At 39.4% G+C, this 22,487-nt stretch overlaps 5 protein-coding genes across 5 annotated transcripts; all 5 read right to left on the bottom strand.

Moving 5' to 3' along the window:
- Positions 1-209: 209 nt before the first annotated feature.
- Positions 210-7,132, bottom strand: LOC139443488 (uncharacterized). The gene is made up of 4 exons (XM_071224470.1): positions 6,989-7,132; positions 6,363-6,491; positions 5,812-5,938; positions 210-277 (listed from the first exon to the last, which is right to left on the bottom strand). The coding sequence occupies exons 1-4, from the start codon at positions 7,029-7,031 to the stop codon at positions 268-270; spliced, it is 309 nt and encodes a 102-aa protein (XP_071080571.1). The 5' UTR covers positions 7,032-7,132; the 3' UTR covers positions 210-267.
- Positions 7,133-8,506: 1,374 nt separating this feature from the next.
- Positions 8,507-10,657, bottom strand: LOC139443391 (uncharacterized). Its single transcript, XM_071224380.1, has 4 exons — positions 10,533-10,657; positions 9,907-10,035; positions 9,345-9,480; positions 8,507-8,607 (listed from the first exon to the last, which is right to left on the bottom strand). Exons 1-4 carry the CDS (start codon positions 10,573-10,575, stop codon positions 8,598-8,600), a joined length of 318 nt encoding a protein of 105 aa, XP_071080481.1. The 5' UTR covers positions 10,576-10,657; the 3' UTR covers positions 8,507-8,597.
- A 1,393-nt stretch (positions 10,658-12,050) lies between these two features.
- Positions 12,051-14,203, bottom strand: LOC139443379 (uncharacterized). The gene is made up of 4 exons (XM_071224369.1): positions 14,075-14,203; positions 13,447-13,575; positions 12,885-13,020; positions 12,051-12,151 (listed from the first exon to the last, which is right to left on the bottom strand). Exons 1-4 carry the CDS (start codon positions 14,115-14,117, stop codon positions 12,142-12,144), a joined length of 318 nt encoding a protein of 105 aa, XP_071080470.1. The 5' UTR covers positions 14,118-14,203; the 3' UTR covers positions 12,051-12,141.
- A 1,384-nt stretch (positions 14,204-15,587) lies between these two features.
- Positions 15,588-17,744, bottom strand: LOC139443370 (uncharacterized). Its single transcript, XM_071224356.1, has 4 exons — positions 17,616-17,744; positions 16,988-17,116; positions 16,426-16,561; positions 15,588-15,688 (listed from the first exon to the last, which is right to left on the bottom strand). Exons 1-4 carry the CDS (start codon positions 17,656-17,658, stop codon positions 15,679-15,681), a joined length of 318 nt encoding a protein of 105 aa, XP_071080457.1. The 5' UTR covers positions 17,659-17,744; the 3' UTR covers positions 15,588-15,678.
- Positions 17,745-19,128: 1,384 nt separating this feature from the next.
- LOC139443333 (uncharacterized) lies at positions 19,129-21,236 on the bottom strand. The gene is made up of 4 exons (XM_071224312.1): positions 21,157-21,236; positions 20,529-20,657; positions 19,967-20,102; positions 19,129-19,229 (listed from the first exon to the last, which is right to left on the bottom strand). The coding sequence occupies exons 1-4, from the start codon at positions 21,197-21,199 to the stop codon at positions 19,220-19,222; spliced, it is 318 nt and encodes a 105-aa protein (XP_071080413.1). The 5' UTR covers positions 21,200-21,236; the 3' UTR covers positions 19,129-19,219.
- Positions 21,237-22,487: the final 1,251 nt, after the last annotated feature.

The following is a 22,487-nucleotide window of genomic DNA, read 5'->3' as shown; positions in this document are numbered from 1 at the left end:
TATAGCAGATCTTTTCTTAATGATTGTAAGTGTTGTTTGTAATTTAAAATTGTTGTGACTTGATAACATACACATGTACTCTGGGCTGGAGGCCTTCATTACAGAATAAAAGAGTCTTGAAGTCTTGAAGCATCAATTCAATAAGAGTAAACATGTACAGCATCAAAACAAACCAGTAAATGGTAGTAGTAGGTTTATTTCACATGTGTACATGTATGTATACAACAAGGTAGGAATAATTTCCATGGGTTTTCCTCCTTTCAGGATTTATTTACCTCTGAAATAAAAAAGGTAGATGAAAAGTGGCATTTTCAAAATTGAATATTTAGTAAGAAATTGAATTGGAGTAAGAACTATAATATGGATGTGGATGGCAATCGTTTTGCGGAACGAACCCCTGGGGTCATCATTAATTTTCAGTGATCAGTTTGTCAGAATGACAGATAGGCAGAATGTATTCTACGCAAGCTTCAAACACTCCATTGTGCTCAGAGATCAGAAGAAATCAATAAGATCGGATCTACCCGTAAAACTGAAGAAACTGAGGAGCAAACTTGTAGCAAAAGGAAAAAATCTACGAGAAACTCACAAAGTCCAAACCCGGATATTCGAGAAAGGCGGTGATGTGATGCTACAGTATCGATATGACAAGGACTCTCGGTGGCATAATATCGAGCTAGAAGAACGCTTTCCCCTTTAATCTATTGTCAGACTCTGAAACCGTGCTAGCTTTTCGGTGGCTACAGTCGCCCAGTGCAGGGATGCTGGAAACTTAAGTCAAGATCTGACTCTATGGGGGTATAAATAACTTATATGATCAAATGCATCTTTATTTCTGTTAAATGACAGTGGAAACAATTGCGAATGTGAATTATGCTCTGTTTTTTTCACGTTATCAGCTGACTGGAAGGATTCGCTCCTAGTGTTTATACACGCGATGTTCAGAGTGTTCAGCGTTGTAAGGAGCTATCCCTCGGATGTGTTTACTTCCGGTGTCCTCACAGTGACTTTTTATTTATATTTCTTTTTTCTTTTTGGCCTTGGACTTGGCTGGTATCCATCTAGTGTTTAAAAAAACCGAAGGCAGTTTTGCAGGGACAACATCGCCTACTTGTTGTGTGTAATTTGTCTCATTTTATTTTCCAGGTGTGCTTGATGTACGAAAGGTATTAATGTATGCTCCTAGAAGCTTTAGATCTTTTTCACTCGATTTTAGAAAATGGCTAATAATTTATGTTTTGGATCTTTAAACTGTAGAGGGCTTGGGGATATAAATAAGAGAAGGGACATATTCAACTTTCTGCATTCCAAAAAATGTACGTTATATTTTTTGCAAGATACACATTTCACATTTGGGGAAGAAAAATATGTAAGATCCATGTGGGGCTATGATGTGATTCTTAACTGTCATTTTAGCCAAGCGAGAGGTGTAGCTCTGTTATTAGACTGTAATGTAGAGTATAAGATTCACCATGTATTTAAAGATGGCTCCGACAACTTTTTATTGATTGACATAACTTTGAATGGTAATCGAATGTCGGTTGGAACTCTTTATGGCCCAAACACCGACACACCTGATTTCTATAAGATGATATTGACAAAATTAAAGGAATATGGAAATTGCAGTTACATATTAGGTGGAGACTTTAATCTGGTGCTTGACCCTGATAAAGATACAAACAATTACAAAAATATTAACAACCCTAAGGCCAGAGAACAGCTTTTAGAACCGATAGGAGAACTTAACCTAATTGACATTTGGCGAGATAATAACCAAGACTCAAGGCAATATACATGGAGACGTTCAAATCCTATAAAACAGGCCAGGTTAGATTTTTTCCTTATTTCTGAAAATCTGTGCAGTAATGTTACCAATGTCAAGATAAATCCAGGGTACAGAACAGACCATTCATTTATAAATTTTACCATGAATATTGAAAGAAACACCAAAAGGAAAACCTATTGGAAATTTAACAACTCCTTGCTACAAGATCACAAGTATGTTGAACAAATAAAACAGGTAATATCTGATGTAAAGAAAGAATATGCTATACCAGTCTACAATCAGGATGCCATTGACCAAGTCCCTAATGATAACCTGCAATTCCAGATGATCACCTTTTTATGGAAACTCTCCTCATGAAAATTAGGGGCAAATCAATAGCCTATTCTTCATTTATAAAAAAACAAATGACCAAAAAAGAAAATGACTTAACAGCAGAAACAATTATGATGAAAATACTGCTAATGATCTAGAAATTAAAAAGATTGAATTGCATCAATTGCGAAAAAAAAGATTAGATGGTATATTAGTGAGATCAAAGGCAAGATGGATAGATGAAGGTGAAACTATAAGTAAATATTTCTGTTATCTGGAGAGTAGAAACTATATCAGCAAAAATATGAAAGAAATAGAAACAAAAAATGGAACTGTACTAAATGACACCAAGGATATTATACATGAAGCATCCAATTTCTATCAAAACCTGTATACTTCTAGAGATCACACGATTAATGATATAGATCTTGATGATTTACTTCTAGATTATGATGTTCCTAAACTTAAAACATCTGAATCTGATCTTATCGAAGGATGTATTACTAAGAATGAGTTGCTAGCAGCTCTTAAAAGATCCAAGAATAACAAAAGTCCAGGGTCAGATGGTTTTTCATATGAATTTTTCAAAATGTTTTGGCTTGATCTGGGCGACTTCATACTTAGAACAATTAATTATAGCTATGAAACTGGAAACTTGTCAATCACCCAGAAGCAAGGCATCATCACCTGTATCCCCAAAAAAGATAAACCGAGACAATTCATAAAAAATTGGCGCCCGATTACCCTGTTAAACTCCATATATAAACTTTTATCATCTGTGATTGCAGATAGATTTAAAAAAGTATTGCCTCAGATAATCAGTGAAGACCAAACTGGTTTCATGTCTGGAAGATATATCGGAGACAACATCCACCTGATATATGATCTACTCTTATACACAGAATCTAAACAAATGCCGGGTATGCTACTTCTAGTTGATTTTGAGAAAGCATTTGACTCTGTCTCCTGGTCTTTCATCTTTAAAACCCTGAAATATTTTGGATTTGGCGAAAGTATTTCTAAATGGATATCTATACTCTATAAAGATATCAGGTCTAGCCTAATTATAAATTGAAATATGTCACCTTGGATACCAGTCGGCCGTGGCTGTAGGCAGGGGGATCCATTATCTCCTTATATTTTTCTGCTTTGTGCAGAAATTCTCGCAATTCTTGTTAAAAAAAATAAAGATATTCAGGGCTTAACTATAAACGGTAAAGATTATTTAATTGCGCAATATGCAGATGATATAGAATTTCTTTTGGACGGTTCTAAAAGATCCTTCGAGGCTACCATAGACACTCTTGATATCTTTGCAAATATCTCTGGATTAAGAATAAATTTTGATAAAACTCAAATAATCTGGATAGGCTCCAAGAAGAATAGTAATATCAAATTTAGACAAGACTTAAACCTTGAATGGAACCCTGAAACCTTTAGAATTCTAGGCAGAATTTTTTCTACTAATCGAGATAGAATGATTAAACTTAACTTTGAAAGCAAAATCTTTGAAATTGAACAAACCATCAAAAGATGGATGAAAAGAATTATAACCCCATTAGGCAAAATTGCAATTATCAAATCAATGCTCATTTCAAAACTTAATTTCCTTTTCCTTACCCTTCCTAGTCCCCCAGATGAATTCCTTAGAAAGATAAATACTATTCTTTTCAAGTTTTTATGGGATAATAAACCAGACAAAATAAAGAGAACAGTTGCTTGTAAACCTATTTCCCTTGGAGGACTTGGTATGATAGATATTTTTGCATATGTTGACGCTCTGAAAATAATCTGGATAAAAAAGTTACTAAATGTTAATCTCGAAAAGAAATGGAAAATTTTAATGACTAATACTACTCCTGAATTTCCTGATTTACTATTTATGGGAAGTGATTTTCCACTCAAGCTTGCTAAAAAAAAAAAACAATTCTGGAAAGATTGTTTTACTGCCTTTTCTAAATATAGCAATAAAATAAAACCCAATAATTATGAAGAGTTCCTAAGGGAACCTCTGCTATACAATAAAAATATTATTATACATGGCAAATCATTAGATAACAAAACCTTTCATCTCAATAATATACACAGCATACATTGCTTGCTAAACAATGATGGAAATTTTATGACATTGCAACAATTCTGTAATAAATACTTCAATATAAATTTTCTTGAATTTTATGGTATTACAAGATCAGTAAATACATACATGATACAATTAGGCATTAATAAAGACCTGCATCTGGAAACAACAAACAATACAAATATATCTATTACCAATCTTTTTTCATGTAAAAAAGGCTCAAAGAAATATTACTATATAATAAGTCAAACCGATGAAAGCTTAAAAGTTATTGACAAGTGGGAAGAGGAACTTTTAATGGATATGAACTGGCCTAGCTTATTTATCAGAGCACACAAAACTACTCCAGACCCTAAACTTATATGGTTTCAGCTTAGATTGCTCCATAGAATTCTACCTGTTAATACTTATCTACTCAAGATGCATATTGTTGATAACTGTCTATGTACTTTCTGTAATGCCGAGCCAGAATCTATCCAACATCTGTTTTGGGGACTGTAGGGTAAGCAAAAATTTCTGGAAAAGATCTTCACAATGGATTGAATCCAAGTGTTCACATACTGGCAAGATAAATCTTACTTCAGACCTAATTCTTTTTGGCTTTTCAAAACATTTCCACACCGATGATATTTTTTATCTGATACTCTTATTGGCCAAATTTCACATTTATAGATGCAAAATGAAAAATAACCAACCAACCATTACACATTTCCAAAATGAGGTTAAATATTATTACCAAATAGAAAAATATAGACACTTTAATAAAGCCAAACAGACTGAATTCTATACGAAATGGGCTCCTTATGAAAACCTTTTGAAAATATAAACATTTGCCATTCCAAAACTTTACTAAATATATATCCTGCATTCTGTCTTCATAAGTACTAAAGCTTCTAGTGAGTGTGAATGTGTGTATGGATGTGTGTGAATGATATGTACTTTCTCAAAAAACCCTGGTCATGTATTTTGACTCTTATCTAAATATGATGTACTCTTACCAGGAACAATAAAAAAAAATTAAAAAATATTAAAAAAAAATTCAGTGATCCATTCATATAATTTTCACTGCAATTTTGCCTTTTACGCCCAATGAAATCTGTTTAGGTAGATGATCGATACTGCTTGCTAAACGTCGACGTTTTACATTTACATTATTTACCATATATCCAAACACATAGCATAGGACTGCTATAAACCGCCGTCGTATAGCTAGACTATTGCTGAGTGCGGCGTTAAACAACAAACAAACAAACAAACAAACAGGACTGATATAGTGTTACTATATGTCGAATGATTTAAGTATTACCACTGCAATGAGATGAGACAAATATCCATGCCATACAAAGACGACTGTGTATGTTTTACCAACAAATGCACGACTAAAATCATATTCCTAATATTGTGTTTCACCAACATTCTGAACCAACACTATCAAAGCGTTGACGTCCCAAATCACATTCAGGCTAAATTTAGACATTTGCCCCTGACATAAAACCAAACAATCATAAAAAGCAAACAAATTCATCAACTTTCTTTCGACAGTAATTAAAAAGCCAATGAAACGTCAAACTGATTCAAGTGTAGCAACCAAAACTATGCCTGACAACCTCCGGCGGTAATTATGGTTACTTACACGCCAGGTCCGCCAGGGCCGACAGGTGCCATACGTCCACATAGGCAGCGGCCGTCGAAGCAGTGGTGTTCTTCATGGGTGTCTCTACAGATGCAGGTGTCGCAGTCAGGGCGGTCTCTGCAAGTTTCTGAAATATAAACCTCCTTCTTAACAACACAGGACAAAAATTTGTCAGAGGTTTGAACTAGATTCCATCATTCATTTGATGCAGGCTTGTATTTAAAGGGCATGTCTTATTTGCAGTTTTGTGCAAGGGTTTTGCTGACGCTACGTTAGTAGTGGGTTTGAATCACAGATTCGCCATGATTGTGTTTTTTGTATTGCCAATGGTTTCAACAAAATGGTAATCATCTTAGTTCTGTATCATATTTGTCGTTCCTTCTACATTTGTCTGAAATATTATATCAGCGGCGTGAAACCCAATTTGTTTATTGACTTATAGTCACCACCTTTTCTTGTAGGAGAACCTTTCCAGATGCCTAAATAAAACCTTCACATATGAAATATGTTGCCTGCAGTTATTATGGTCACTAATTTGTAAACTGACTTACCTGTGATGCAGCTATTGGCTGCAACCAGACAGGTACATATGTCATGAGAGCAGGCAAGCCTTCCGGTACTATCACATACCGTGTGGATACAGTCGTTGTCATCCCTGCAAGGCTCGCTGTCGATCACAGCTGAACGAAAGAAACAATATCTCATTAGAAGTTGGGGCACGTGATCCTGTTTGGAGGTCACAGGGCAAGGCTTTAAGCACAGTTTGTGGAAGAAAGCAATTGGATGGCTGAGCGTGTTTGGCAGCTTTGTTTCCTAAGAGTTTCTTGGACCTGCCCAACACTGTAGCCCAAGTAGTACATGTGGTGTTTTCCAAAGGCTAGTGCCTTTGTTCGAAACATGCCTCTGTTCACTCAGATTGGGTTCCCCTTTCGGTGAGGTGGTTATGTGACAATTAGTCTTCTAGTGCCTCATAGGCAGATCAGGTTATATATTGCCCAGGGAGCTGAAATAAAACGCATTGATATCCAGCATGGAAAAAGGCGCAATGCAAATTAATAATATTATCTATGAATAATATGAACTATTATCATTATAAAAATAACATGAACAGAACAAATCTCATCGGCTAACGTAGACACTAACTTAACTATTAAAGCCATAAGTATCTTCAACTCACCAATAATAGTGCTGACAATGACGAGAACCAGTGTTACTTTCATGTCTGGAGTTAAGCGAAAAGCTTTCAAAGTAAAGTCTTCATTTGGTTGATCCTCTTATATACTTTCTGTTTCAAATGATACCAACACCAACCCTGTCAGCCAGTCACGATGTTGTGATTCTGCGCACAGCAGGTGCACGCAGGACTAATGTTCCCGTGCGCGGTTATGTCATGAAATGTAGATAACAGGTTCATTTGTGGGGATCTGATGACCCACGATAGCTATCTAGTCATGTTCATGGTCCTACAAATATATAGACAACACGATTTTATATATAAGAAATGGCAAGGATGGCAATCGTGTATATATATAAAAAGAAAGTCACGCAATAATTACACGATTTTTTCTACATGTTTCAATTGTATCTGACCGCCTCCGTGGTCTATTCGTAGAGCGTCGGCCCGGAGAGCGGAAGGTCCGGGGTTCGATCCCCGGCCGCGTCTATTGTCAGCACCATACCCGTGCTCGTGGGTTTCACAGAAGTGGTAAACGTCTGAGACCTGCATCACTTCGGGCTTTCCTCCCACATTAAGCTGACACGCCGTGATATAACTGGAATAATGTTAAAAGCGGCGTTAAACCCAACTCACTCACTCACTCACTCACTCACTCACTCACTCACTCTAAGGAGGCCATGTTGGATTTTTTGGGTGGCCCCATATCTTTAACTATTTCGAATGTCATCACCTACGACTGTACTAAGTTTCATGTTTTCACCACAAAGTACATAATTTTTCACGAAACGGCTGCACTTTCATCACTCGTAAACACAACCTTATGATTTAGTTGGAAACTTTAAATAGAGATTTCCATTGATTAAGGAATTGTCCTCTGTCGCTTTTATTTACAATATTTTCGAAACGCCAAGGTTCATGAAATCGATCTTTTGTATCCCAGCAATGTTGTCACTAAGGTTTTCAGTCCCGCGAAGATTCCGGGGTCTTCAGCAAACCATGCTTGCCGTAAAAAGGTGACTATGCTTGTCGTAAAAGGCGACTAACGGGATCGGGTGGTCAGGCTTGCTGACTTGATGCAGGTCATCGATCCCAAATGCGTGGATCGATGCTTATGATGTTAATCACTGGATTGTCTGGTCCAGACTCGATTATTTACAGACCGCCGTCATACACCTGATATAATGCTGAGTGCGGCGTTAAACAACAAACCAACCTACCAATCGAAGGTTTACTTACACCATTTGGGCATGTGTCGAGTATGAAGCAGACAGATCATCGGTTGATCAATCAACTAAGCCACCGGGCCTGTCCACCCAATACATGTCGTCCCTTTGAGAGTCGCGACTGTATGAAAATCGACATCACGTAAATCTAGCCAATCCAGATCCGAACATTGTATCTTGATCTGACGAGGATAGGTTAGAAACACGGAATAACCACAGGATGTTCTCCATAGGTATAAGCAGGTAACGCATCAATTCAATAAGAGTAAACATATTCAGCATCAAAACAAACCAGTAAATGGTAGTAGTAGGTTTATTTCACATGTGTACATGTATGTATCCAACAAGGTAGGAATAATTTCCATGGGTTTTCCTCCTTTCAGGATTTATTTACCTCTGAAATTAAAAAGGTAGATGAAAAGTGGCATTTTCAAAATTGAATATTTCGTAAGAAATTGAATTGGAGTAAGAACTATAATATGGATGTGGATGGCAATCGTTTTGCGGAACGAACCCCTGGGGTCATCATTAATTTTCAGTGATCCATTCATATAATTTTCACTGCAATTTTGCCTTTTACGCCCAATGAAATCTGTTTAGGTAGATGATCGATACTGATTGCTAAACGTCGACGTTTTACATTTACCTTATTTACCATATATCCAAACACATAGCATAGGACTGCTATAAACCGCCGTCGTATAGCTGGACTATTGCTGAGTGCGGCGTTAAACAACAAACAAACAAACAAACAAACAAACAGGACTGATATAGTGTTACTATATGTCGAATGATTTAAGTATTACCACTGCAATGAGATGAGACAAATATCCATGCCATACAAAGACGACTGTGTATGTTTTACCAACAAATGCACGACTAAAATCATATTCCTAATATTGTGTTTCACCAACATTCTGAACCAACACTATCAAAGCGTTGACGTCCCAAATCACATTCAGGCTAAATTTAGACATTTGCCCCTGACATAAAACCAAACAATCAGAAAAAGCAAACAAATTCATCAACTTTCTTTCGACAGTAATTAAAAAGCCAATGAAACGTCAAACTGATTCAAGTGTAGCAACCAAAACTATGCCTGACAACCTCCGGCGGTAATTATGGTTACTTACACGCCAGGTCCGCCAGGTCCACCAGGGCCGACAGGTGCCATACGTCCACATAGGCAGCGGCCGTCGAAGCAGTGGTGTTCTTCATGGGTGTCTCTACAGATGCAGGTGTCGCAGTCAGGGCGGTCTCTGCAAGTTTCTGAAATATAAACCTCCTTCTTAACAACACAGGACAAAAACATTTGTCAGAGGTTTGAACTAGATTCCATCATTCATTTGATGCAGGCTTGTATTTAAAGGGCATGTCTTATTTGCAGTTTTGTGCAAGGGTTTTGCTGACGCTACGTTAGTAGTGGGTTTGAATCACAGATTCGCCATGATTGTGTTTTTTGTATTGCCAATGGTTTCAACAAAATGGTAATCATCTTAGTTCTGTATCATATTTGTCGTTCCTTCTACATTTGTCTGAAATATTATATCAGCGGCGTGAAACCCAATTTGTTTATTGACTTATAGTCACCACCTTTTCTTGTAGGAGAACCTTTCCAGATGCCTAAATAAAACCTTCACATATGAAATATGTTGCCTGCAGTTATTATGGTCACTATTTTGTAAACTGACTTACCTGTGATGCAGCTATTGGCTGCAACCAGACAGGTACATATGTCATGAGAGCAGGCAAGCCTTCCGGTACTATCACATACCGTGTGGATACAGTCGTTGTCATCCCTGCAAGGCTCGCTGTCGATCACAGCTGAACGAAAGAAACAATATCTCATTAGAAGTTGGGGCACGTGATCCTGTTTGGAGGTCACAGGTCAAGGCTTTAAGCACAGTTTGTGGAAGAAAGCAATTGGATGGCTGAGCGTGTTTGGCAGCTTTGTTTCCTAAGAGTTTCTTGGACCTGCCCAACACTGTAGCCCAAGTAGTACATGTGGTGTTTTCCAAAGGCTAGTGCCTTTGTTCGAAACATGCCTCTGTTCACTCAGATTGGGTTCCCCTTTCGGTGAGGTGGTTATGTGACAATTAGTCTTCTAGTGCCTCATAGGCAGATCAGGTTATATATTGCCCAGGGAGCTGAAATAAAACGCATTGATATCCAGCATGGAAAAAGGCGCAATGCAAATTAATAATATTATCTATGAATAATATGAACTATTATCATTATAAAAATAACATGAACAGAACAAATCTCATCGGCTAACGTAGACACTAACTTAACTATTAAAGCCATAAGTATCTTCAACTCACCAATAATAGTGCTGACAATGACGAGAACCAGTGTTACTTTCATGTCTGGAGTTAAGCGAAAAGCTTTCAAAGTAAAGTCTTCATTTGGTTGATCCTCTTATATACTTTCTGTTTCAAATGATACCAACACCAACCCTGTCAGCCAGTCACGATGTTGTGATTCTGCGCACAGCAGGTGCACGCAGGACTAATGTTCCCGTGCGCGGTTATGTCATGAAATGTAGATAACAGGTTCATTTGTGGGGATCTGATGACCCACGATAGCTATCTAGTCATGTTCATGGTCCTACAAATATATAGACAACACGATTTTATATATAAGAAATGGCAAGGATGGCAATCGTGTATATATATAAAAAGAAAGTCACGCAATAATTACACGATTTTTTCTACATGTTTCAATTGTATCTGACCGCCTCCGTGGTCTATTCGTAGAGCGTCGGCCCGGAGAGCGGAAGGTCCGGGGTTCGATCCCCGGCCGCGTCTATTGTCAGCACCATACCCGTGCTCGTGGGTTTCACAGAAGTGGTAAACGTCTGAGACCTGCATCACTTCGGGCTTTCCTCCCACATTAAGCTGACACGCCGTGATATAACTGGAATAATGTTAAAAGCGGCGTTAAACCCAACTCACTCACTCACTCACTCACTCACTCACTCACTCACTCTAAGGAGGCCATGTTGGATTTTTTGGGTGGCCCCATATCTTTAACTATTTCGAATGTCATCACCTACGACTGTACTAAGTTTCATGTTTTCACCACAAAGTACATAATTTTTCACGAAACGGCTGCACTTTCATCACTCGTAAACACAACCTTATGATTTAGTTGGAAACTTTAAATAGAGATTTCCATTGATTAAGGAATTGTCCTCTGTCGCTTTTATTTACAATATTTTCGAAACGCCAAGGTTCATGAAATCGATCTTTTGTATCCCAGCAATGTTGTCACTAAGGTTTTCAGTCCCGCGAAGATTCCGGGGTCTTCAGCAAACCATGCTTGCCGTAAAAAGGTGACTATGCTTGTCGTAAAAGGCGACTAACGGGATCGGGTGGTCAGGCTTGCTGACTTGATGCAGGTCATCGATCCCAAATGCGTGGATCGATGCTTATGATGTTAATCACTGGATTGTCTGGTCCAGACTCGATTATTTACAGACCGCCGTCATACACCTGATATAATGCTGAGTGCGGCGTTAAACAACAAACCAACCTACCAATCGAAGGTTTACTTACACCATTTGGGCATGTGTCGAGTATGAAGCAGACAGATCATCGGTTGATCAATCAACTAAGCCACCGGGCCTGTCCACCCAATACATGTCGTCCCTTTGAGAGTCGCGACTGTATGAAAATCGACATCACGTAAATCTAGCCAATCCAGATCCGAACATTGTATCTTGATCTGACGAGGATAGGTTAGAAACACGGAATAACCACAGGATGTTCTCCATAGGTATAAGCAGGTAACGCATCAATTCAATAAGAGTAAACATATTCAGCATCAAAACAAACCAGTAAATGGTAGTAGTAGGTTTATTTCACATGTGTACATGTATGTATCCAACAAGGTAGGAATAATTTCCATGGGTTTTCCTCCTTTCAGGATTTATTTACCTCTGAAATTAAAAAGGTAGATGAAAAGTGGCATTTTCAAAATTGAATATTTCGTAAGAAATTGAATTGGAGTAAGAACTATAATATGGATGTGGATGGCAATCGTTTTGCGGAACGAACCCCTGGGGTCATCATTAATTTTCAGTGATCCATTCATATAATTTTCACTGCAATTTTGCCTTTTACGCCCAATGAAATCTGTTTAGGTAGATGATCGATACTGATTGCTAAACGTCGACGTTTTACATTTACCTTATTTACCATATATCCAAACACATAGCATAGGACTGCTATAAACCGCCGTCGTATAGCTGGACTATTGCTGAGTGCGGCGTTAAACAACAAACAAACAAACAAACAAACAGGACTGATATAGTGTTACTATATGTCGAATGATTTAAGTATTACCACTGCAATGAGATGAGACAAATATCCATGCCATACAAAGACGACTGTGTATGTTTTACCAACAAATGCACGACTAAAATCATATTCCTAATATTGTGTTTCACCAACATTCTGAACCAACACTATCAAAGCGTTGACGTCCCAAATCACATTCAGGCTAAATTTAGACATTTGCCCCTGACATAAAACCAAACAATCAGAAAAAGCAAACAAATTCATCAACTTTCTTTCGACAGTAATTAAAAAGCCAATGAAACGTCAAACTGATTCAAGTGTAGCAACCAAAACTATGCCTGACAACCTCCGGCGGTAATTATGGTTACTTACACGCCAGGTCCGCCAGGTCCACCAGGGCCGACAGGTGCCATACGTCCACATAGGCAGCGGCCGTCGAAGCAGTGGTGTTCTTCATGGGTGTCTCTACAGATGCAGGTGTCGCAGTCAGGGCGGTCTCTGCAAGTTTCTGAAATATAAACCTCCTTCTTAACAACACAGGACAAAAACATTTGTCAGAGGTTTGAACTAGATTCCATCATTCATTTGATGCAGGCTTGTATTTAAAGGGCATGTCTTATTTGCAGTTTTGTGCAAGGGTTTTGCTGACGCTACGTTAGTAGTGGGTTTGAATCACAGATTCGCCATGATTGTGTTTTTTGTATTGCCAATGGTTTCAACAAAATGGTAATCATCTTAGTTCTGTATCATATTTGTCGTTCCTTCTACATTTGTCTGAAATATTATATCAGCGGCGTGAAACCCAATTTGTTTATTGACTTATAGTCACCACCTTTTCTTGTAGGAGAACCTTTCCAGATGCCTAAATAAAACCTTCACATATGAAATATGTTGCCTGCAGTTATTATGGTCACTATTTTGTAAACTGACTTACCTGTGATGCAGCTATTGGCTGCAACCAGACAGGTACATATGTCATGAGAGCAGGCAAGCCTTCCGGTACTATCACATACCGTGTGGATACAGTCGTTGTCATCCCTGCAAGGCTCGCTGTCGATCACAGCTGAACGAAAGAAACAATATCTCATTAGAAGTTGGGGCACGTGATCCTGTTTGGAGGTCACAGGTCAAGGCTTTAAGCACAGTTTGTGGAAGAAAGCAATTGGATGGCTGAGCGTGTTTGGCAGCTTTGTTTCCTAAGAGTTTCTTGGACCTGCCCAACACTGTAGCCCAAGTAGTACATGTGGTGTTTTCCAAAGGCTAGTGCCTTTGTTCGAAACATGCCTCTGTTCACTCAGATTGGGTTCCCCTTTCGGTGAGGTGGTTATGTGACAATTAGTCTTCTAGTGCCTCATAGGCAGATCAGGTTATATATTGCCCAGGGAGCTGAAATAAAACGCATTGATATCCAGCATGGAAAAAGGCGCAATGCAAATTAATAATATTATCTATGAATAATATGAACTATTATCATTATAAAAATAACATGAACAGAACAAATCTCATCGGCTAACGTAGACACTAACTTAACTAATAAAAAGCCCTAAGTATCTTCAACTCACCAATAATAGTGCTGACAATGACGAGAACCAGTGTTACTTTCATGTCTGGAGTTAAGCGAAAAGCTTTCAAAGTAAAGTCTTCATTTGGTTGATCCTCTTATATACTTTCTGTTTCAAATGATACCAACACCAACCCTGTCAGCCAGTCACGATGTTGTGATTCTGCGCACAGCAGGTGCACGCAGGACTAATGTTCCCGTGCGCGGTTATGTCATGAAATGTAGATAACAGGTTCATTTGTGGGGATCTGATGACCCACGATAGCTATCTAGTCATGTTCATGGTCCTACAAATATATAGACAACACGATTTTATATATAAGAAATGGCAAGGATGGCAATCGTGTATATATATAAAAAGAAAGTCACGCAATAATTACACGATTTTTTCTACATGTTTCAATTGTATCTGACCGCCTCCGTGGTCTATTCGTAGAGCGTCGGCCCGGAGAGCGGAAGGTCCGGGGTTCGATCCCCGGCCGCGTCTATTGTCAGCACCATACCCGTGCTCGTGGGTTTCACAGAAGTGGTAAACGTCTGAGACCTGCATCACTTCGGGCTTTCCTCCCACATTAAGCTGACACGCCGTGATATAACTGGAATAATGTTAAAAGCGGCGTTAAACCCAACTCACTCACTCACTCACTCACTCACTCACTCACTCTAAGGAGGCCATGTTGGATTTTTTGGGTGGCCCCATATCTTTAACTATTTCGAATGTCATCACCTACGACTGTACTAAGTTTCATGTTTTCACCACAAAGTACATAATTTTTCACGAAACGGCTGCACTTTCATCACTCGTAAACACAACCTTATGATTTAGTTGGAAACTTTAAATAGAGATTTCCATTGATTAAGGAATTGTCCTCTGTCGCTTTTATTTACAATATTTTCGAAACGCCAAGGTTCATGAAATCGATCTTTTGTATCCCAGCAATGTTGTCACTAAGGTTTTCAGTCCCGCGAAGATTCCGGGGTCTTCAGCAAACCATGCTTGCCGTAAAAAGGTGACTATGCTTGTCGTAAAAGGCGACTAACGGGATCGGGTGGTCAGGCTTGCTGACTTGATGCAGGTCATCGATCCCAAATGCGTGGATCGATGCTTATGATGTTAATCACTGGATTGTCTGGTCCAGACTCGATTATTTACAGACCGCCGTCATACACCTGATATAATGCTGAGTGCGGCGTTAACAACAAACCAACCTACCAATCGAAGGTTTACTTACACCATTTGGGCATGTGTCGAGTATGAAGCAGACAGATCATCGGTTGATCAATCAACTAAGCCACCGGGCCTGTCCACCCAATACATGTCGTCCCTTTGAGAGTCGCGACTGTATGAAAATCGACATCACGTAAATCTAGCCAATCCAGATCCGAACATTGTATCTTGATCTGACGAGGATAGGTTAGAAACACGGAATAACCACAGGATGTTCTCCATAGGTATAAGCAGGTAACGCATCAATTCAATAAGAGTAAACATATTCAGCATCAAAACAAACCAGTAAATGGTAGTAGTAGGTTTATTTCACATGTGTACATGTATGTATCCAACAAGGTAGGAATAATTTCCATGGGTTTTCCTCCTTTCAGGATTTATTTACCTCTGAAATTAAAAAGGTAGATGAAAAGTGGCATTTTCAAAATTGAATATTTCGTAAGAAATTGAATTGGAGTAAGAACTATAATATGGATGTGGATGGCAATCGTTTTGCGGAACGAACCCCTGGGGTCATCATTAATTTTCAGTGATCCATTCATATAATTTTCACTGCAATTTTGCCTTTTACGCCCAATGAAATCTGTTTAGGTAGATGATCGATACTGATTGCTAAACGTCGACGTTTTACATTTACATTATTTACCATATATCCAAACACATAGCATAGGACTGCTATAAACCGCCGTCGTATAGCTGGACTATTGCTGAGTGCGGCGTTAAACAACAAACAAACAAACAAACAAACAAACAGGACTGATATAGTGTTACTATATGTCGAATGATTTAAGTATTACCACTGCAATGAGATGAGACAAATATCCATGCCATACAAAGACGACTGTGTATGTTTTACCAACAAATGCACGACTAAAATCATATTCCTAATATTGTGTTTCACCAACATTCTGAACCAACACTATCAAAGCGTTGACGTCCCAAATCACATTCAGGCTAAATTTAGACATTTGCCCCTGACATAAAACCAAACAATCAGAAAAAGCAAACAAATTCATCAACTTTCTTTCGACAGTAATTAAAAAGCCAATGAAACGTCAAACTGATTCAAGTGTAGCAACCAAAACTATGCCTGACAACCTCCGGCGGTAATTATGGTTACTTACACGCCAGGTCCGCCAGGTCCACCAGGGCCGACAGGTGCCATACGTCCACATAGGCAGCGGCCGTCGAAGCAGTGGTGTTCTTCATGGGTGTCTCTACAGATGCAGGTGTCGCAGTCAGGGCGGTCTCTGCAAGTTTCTGAAATATAAACCTCCTTCTTAACAACACAGGACAAAAACATTTGTCAGAGGTTTGAACTAGATTCCATCATTCATTTGATGCAGGCTTGTATTTAAAGGGCATGTCTTATTTGCAGTTTTGTGCAAGGGTTTTGCTGACGCTACGTTAGTAGTGGGTTTGAATCACAGATTCGCCATGATTGTGTTTTTTGTATTGCCAATGGTTTCAACAAAATGGTAATCATCTTAGTTCTGTATCATATTTGTCGTTCCTTCTACATTTGTCTGAAATATTATATCAGCGGCGTGAAACCCAATTTGTTTATTGACTTATAGTCACCACCTTTTCTTGTAGGAGAACCTTTCCAGATGCCTAAATAAAACCTTCACATATGAAATATGTTGCCTGCAGTTATTATGGTCACTATTTTGTAAACTGACTTACCTGTGATGCAGCTATTGGCTGCAACCAGACAGGTACATATGTCATGAGAGCAGGCAAGCCTTCCGGTACTATCACATACCGTGTGGATACAGTCGTTGTCATCCCTGCAAGGCTCGCTGTCGATCACAGCTGAACGAAAGAAACAATATCTCATTAGAAGTTGGGGCACGTGATCCTGTTTGGAGGTCACAGGTCAAGGCGTTAAGCACAGTTTGTGGAAGAAAGCAATTGGATGGCTGAGCGTGTTTGGCAGCTTTGTTTCCTAAGAGTTTCTTGGACCTGCCCAACACTGTAGCCCAAGTAGTACATGTGGTGTTTTCCAAAGGCTAGTGCCTTTGTTCGAAACATGCCTCTGTTCACTCAGATTGGGTTCCCCTTTCGGTGAGGTGGTTATGTGACAATTAGTCTTCTAGTGCCTCATAGGCAGATCAGGTTATATATTGCCCAGGGAGCTGAAATAAAACGCATTGATATCCAGCATGGAAAAAGGCGCAATGCAAATTAATAATATTATCTATGAATAATATGAACTATTATCATTATAAAAATAACATGAACAGAACAAATCTCATCGGCTAACGTAGACACTAACTTAACTAATAAAAAGCCCTAAGTATCTTCAACTCACCAATAATAGTGCTGACAATGACGAGAACCAGTGTTACTTTCATGTCTGGAGTTAAGCGAAAAGCTTTCAAAGTAAAGTCTTCATTTGGTTGATCCTCTTATATACTTTCTGTTTCAAATGATACCAACACCAACCCTGTCAGCCAGTCACGATGTTGTGATTCTGCGCACAGCAGGTGCACGCAGGACTAATGTTCCCGTGCGCGGTTATGTCATGAAATGTAGATAACAGGTTCATTTGTGGGGATCTGATGACCCACGATAGCTATCTAGTCATGTTCATGGTCCTACAAATATATAGACAACACGATTTTATATATAAGAAATGGGAAGGATGGCAATCGTGTATATATATAAAAAGAAAGTCACGCAATAATTACACGATTTTTTCTACATGTTTCAATTGTATCTGACCGCCTCCGTGGTCTATTCGTAGAGCGTCGGCCCGGAGAGCGGAAGGCCCGGGGTTTGATCCCCGGCCGCGTCTATTGTCAGCACCATACCCGTGCTCGTGGGTTTCACAGAAGTGGTAAACGTCTGAGACCTGCATCACTTCGGGCTTTCCTCCCACATTAAGCTGACACGCCGTGATATAACTGGAATAATGTTAAAAGCGGCGTTAAACCCAACTCACTCACTCACTCACTCACTCACTCACTCACTCTAAGGAGGCCATGTTGGATTTTTTGGGTGGCCCCATATCTTTAACTATTTCGAATGTCATCACCTACGACTGTACTAAGTTTCATGTTTTCACCACAAAGTACATAATTTTTCACGAAACGGCTGCACTTTCATCACTCGTAAACACAACCTTATGATTTAGTTGGAAACTTTAAATAGAGATTTCCATTGATTAAGGAATTGTCCTCTGTCGCTTTTATTTACAATATTTTCGAAACGCCAAGGTTCATGAAATCGATCTTTTGTATCCCAGCAATGTTGTCACTAAGGTTTTCAGTCCCGCGAAGATTCCGGGGTCTTCAGCAAACCATGCTTGCCGTAAAAAGGTGACTATGCTTGTCGTAAAAGGCGACTAACGGGATCGGGTGGTCAGGCTTGCTGACTTGATGCAGGTCATCGATCCCAAATGCGTGGATCGATGCTTATGATGTTAATCACTGGATTGTCTGGTCCAGACTCGATTATTTACAGACCGCCGTCATACACCTGATATAATGCTGAGTGCGGCGTTAAACAACAAACCGACCTACCAATCGAAGGTTTACTTACACCATTTGGCATGTGTCGAGTATGAAGCAGACAGATCATCGGTTGATCAATCAACTAAGCCACCGGGCCTGTCCACCCAATACATGTCGTCCCTTTGAGAGTCGCGACTGTATGAAAATCGACATCACGTAAATCTAGCCAATCCAGATCCGAACATTGTATCTTGATCTGACGAGGATAGGTTAGAAACACGGAATAACCACAGGATGTTCTCCATAGGTATAAGCAGGTAACGCATCAATTCAATAAGAGTAAACATATTCAGCATCAAAACAAACCAGTAAATGGTAGTAGTAGGTTTATTTCACATGTGTACATGTATGTATCCAACAAGGTAGGAATAATTTCCATGGGTTTTCCTCCTTTCAGGATTTATTTACCTCTGAAATTAAAAAGGTAGATGAAAAGTGGCATTTTCAAAATTGAATATTTCGTAAGAAATTGAATTGGAGTAAGAACTATAATATGGATGTGGATGGCAATCGTTTTGCGGAACGAACCCCTGGGGTCATCATTAATTTTCAGTGATCCATTCATATAATTTTCACTGCAATTTTGCCTTTTACGCCCAATGAAATCTGTTTAGGTAGATGATCGATACTGATTGCTAAAAGTCGACGTTTTACATTTACATTATTTACCATATATCCAAACACATAGCATAGGACTGCTATAAACCGCCGTCGTATAGCTGGACTATTGCTGAGTGCGGCGTTAAACAACAAACAAACAAACAAACAAACAAACAGGACTGATATAGTGTTACTATATGTCGAATGATTTAAGTATTACCACTGCAATGAGATGAGACAAATATCCATGCCATACAAAGACGACTGTGTATGTTTTACCAACAAATGCACGACTAAAATCATATTCCTAATATTGTGTTTCACCAACATTCTGAACCAACACTATCAAAGCGTTGACGTCCCAAATCACATTCAGGCTAAATTTAGACATTTGCCCCTGACATAAAACCAAACAATCAGAAAAAGCAAACAAATTCATCAACTTTCTTTCGACAGTAATTAAAAAGCCAATGAAACGTCAAACTGATTCAAGTGTAGCAACCAAAACTATGCCTGACAACCTCCGGCGGTAATTATGGTTACTTACACGCCAGGTCCGCCAGGTCCACCAGGGCCGACAGGTGCCATACGTCCACATAGGCAGCGGCCGTCGAAGCAGTGGTGTTCTTCATGGGTGTCTCTACAGATGCAGGTGTCGCAGTCAGGGCGGTCTCTGCAAGTTTCTGAAATATAAACCTCCTTCTTAACAACACAGGACAAAAACATTTGTCAGAGGTTTGAACTAGATTCCATCATTCATTTGATGCAGGCTTGTATTTAAAGGGCATGTCTTATTTGCAGTTTTGTGCAAGGGTTTTGCTGACGCTACGTTAGTAGTGGGTTTGAATCACAGATTCGCCATGATTGTGTTTTTTGTATTGCCAATGGTTTCAACAAAATGGTAATCATCTTAGTTCTGTATCATATTTGTCGTTCCTTCTACATTTGTCTGAAATATTATATCAGCGGCGTGAAACCCAATTTGTTTATTGACTTATAGTCACCACCTTTTCTTGTAGGAGAACCTTTCCAGATGCCTAAATAAAACCTTCACATATGAAATATGTTGCCTGCAGTTATTATGGTCACTATTTTGTAAACTGACTTACCTGTGATGCAGCTATTGGCTGCAACCAGACAGGTACATATGTCATGAGAGCAGGCAAGCCTTCCGGTACTATCACATACCGTGTGGATACAGTCGTTGTCATCCCTGCAAGGCTCGCTGTCGATCACAGCTGAACGAAAGAAACAATATCTCATTAGAAGTTGGGGCACGTGATCCTGTTTGGAGGTCACAGGTCAAGGCTTTAAGCACAGTTTGTGGAAGAAAGCAATTGGATGGCTGAGCGTGTTTGGCAGCTTTGTTTCCTAAGAGTTTCTTGGACCTGCCCAACACTGTAGCCCAAGTAGTACATGTGGTGTTTTCCAAAGGCTAGTGCCTTTGTTCGAAACATGCCTCTGTTCACTCAGATTGGGTTCCCCTTTCGGTGAGGTGGTTATGTGACAATTAGTCTTCTAGTGCCTCATAGGCAGATCAGGTTATATATTGCCCAGGGAGCTGAAATAAAACGCATTGATATCCAGCATGGAAAAAGGCGCAATGCAAATTAATAATATTATCTATGAATAATATGAACTATTATCATTATAAAAATAACATGAACAGAACAAATCTCATCGGCTAACGTAGACACTAACTTAACTAATAAAAAGCCCTAAGTATCTTCAACTCACCAATAATAGTGCTGACAATGACGAGAACCAGTGTTACTTTCATGTCTGGAGTTAAGCGAAAAGCTTTCAAAGTAAAGTCTTCATTTGGTTGGTCCTCTTATATACTTTCTGTTTCAAATGATACCAACACCAACCCTGTCAGCCAGTCACGATGTTGTGATTCTGCGCACAGCAGGTGCACGCAGGACTAATGTTCCCGTGCGCGGTTATGTCATGAAATGTAGATAACAGGTTCATTTGTGGGGATCTGATGACCCACGATAGCTATCTAGTCATGTTCATGGTCCTACAAATATATAGACAACACGATTTTATATATAAGAAATGGCAAGGATGGCAATCGTGTATATATATAAAAAGAAAGTCACGCAATAATTACACGATTTTTTCTACATGTTTCAATTGTATCTGACCGCCTCCGTGGTCTATTCGTAGAGCGTCGGCCCGGAGAGCGGAAGGTCCGGGGTTCGATCCCCGGCCGCGTCTATTGTCAGCACCATACCCGTGCTCGTGGGTTTCACAGAAGTGGTAAACGTCTGAGACCTGCATCACTTCGGGCTTTCCTCCCACATTAAGCTGACACGCCGTGATATAACTGGAATAATGTTAAAAGCGGCGTTAAACCCAACTCACTCACTCACTCACTCACTCACTCACTCACTCACTCTGAGGAGGCCATGTTGGATTTTTTGGGTGGCCCCATATCTTTAACTATTTCGAATGTCATCACCTACGACTGTACTAAGTTTCATGTTTTCACCACAAAGTACATAATTTTTCACGAAACGGCTGCACTTTCATCACTCGTAAACACAACCTTATGATTTAGTTGGAAACTTTAAATAGAGATTTCCATTGATTAAGGAATTGTCCTCTGTCGCTTTTATTTACAATAATTTCGAAACGCCAAGGTTCATGAAATCGATCTTTTGTATCCCAGCAATGTTGTCACTAAGGTTTTCAGTCCCGCGAAGATTCCGGGGTCTTCAGCAAACCATGCTTGCCGTAAAAAGGTGACTATGCTTGTCGTAAAAGGCGACTAACGGGATCGGGTGGTCAGGCTTGCTGACTTGATGCAGGTCATCGATCCCAAATGCGTGGATCGATGCTTATGATGTTAATCACTGGATTGTCTGGTCCAGACTCGATTATTTACAGACCGCCGTCATACACCTGATATAATGCTGAGTGCGGCGTTAAACAACAAACCAACCTACCAATCGAAGGTTTACTTACACCATTTGGGCATGTGTCGAATATGAAGCAGACAGATCATCGGTTGATCAATCAACTAAGCCACCGGGCCTGTCCACCCAATACATGTCGTCCCT

This window comes from Haliotis cracherodii, unplaced genomic scaffold (genome assembly GCF_022045235.1).
Source record: "Haliotis cracherodii isolate W230 unplaced genomic scaffold, xgHalCrac1.p SCAF_5, whole genome shotgun sequence".
Classification (NCBI taxonomy): Eukaryota; Metazoa; Mollusca; class Gastropoda; order Lepetellida; family Haliotidae; genus Haliotis; species Haliotis cracherodii.
This window is presented reverse-complemented; position numbering and strand designations above follow the sequence as displayed.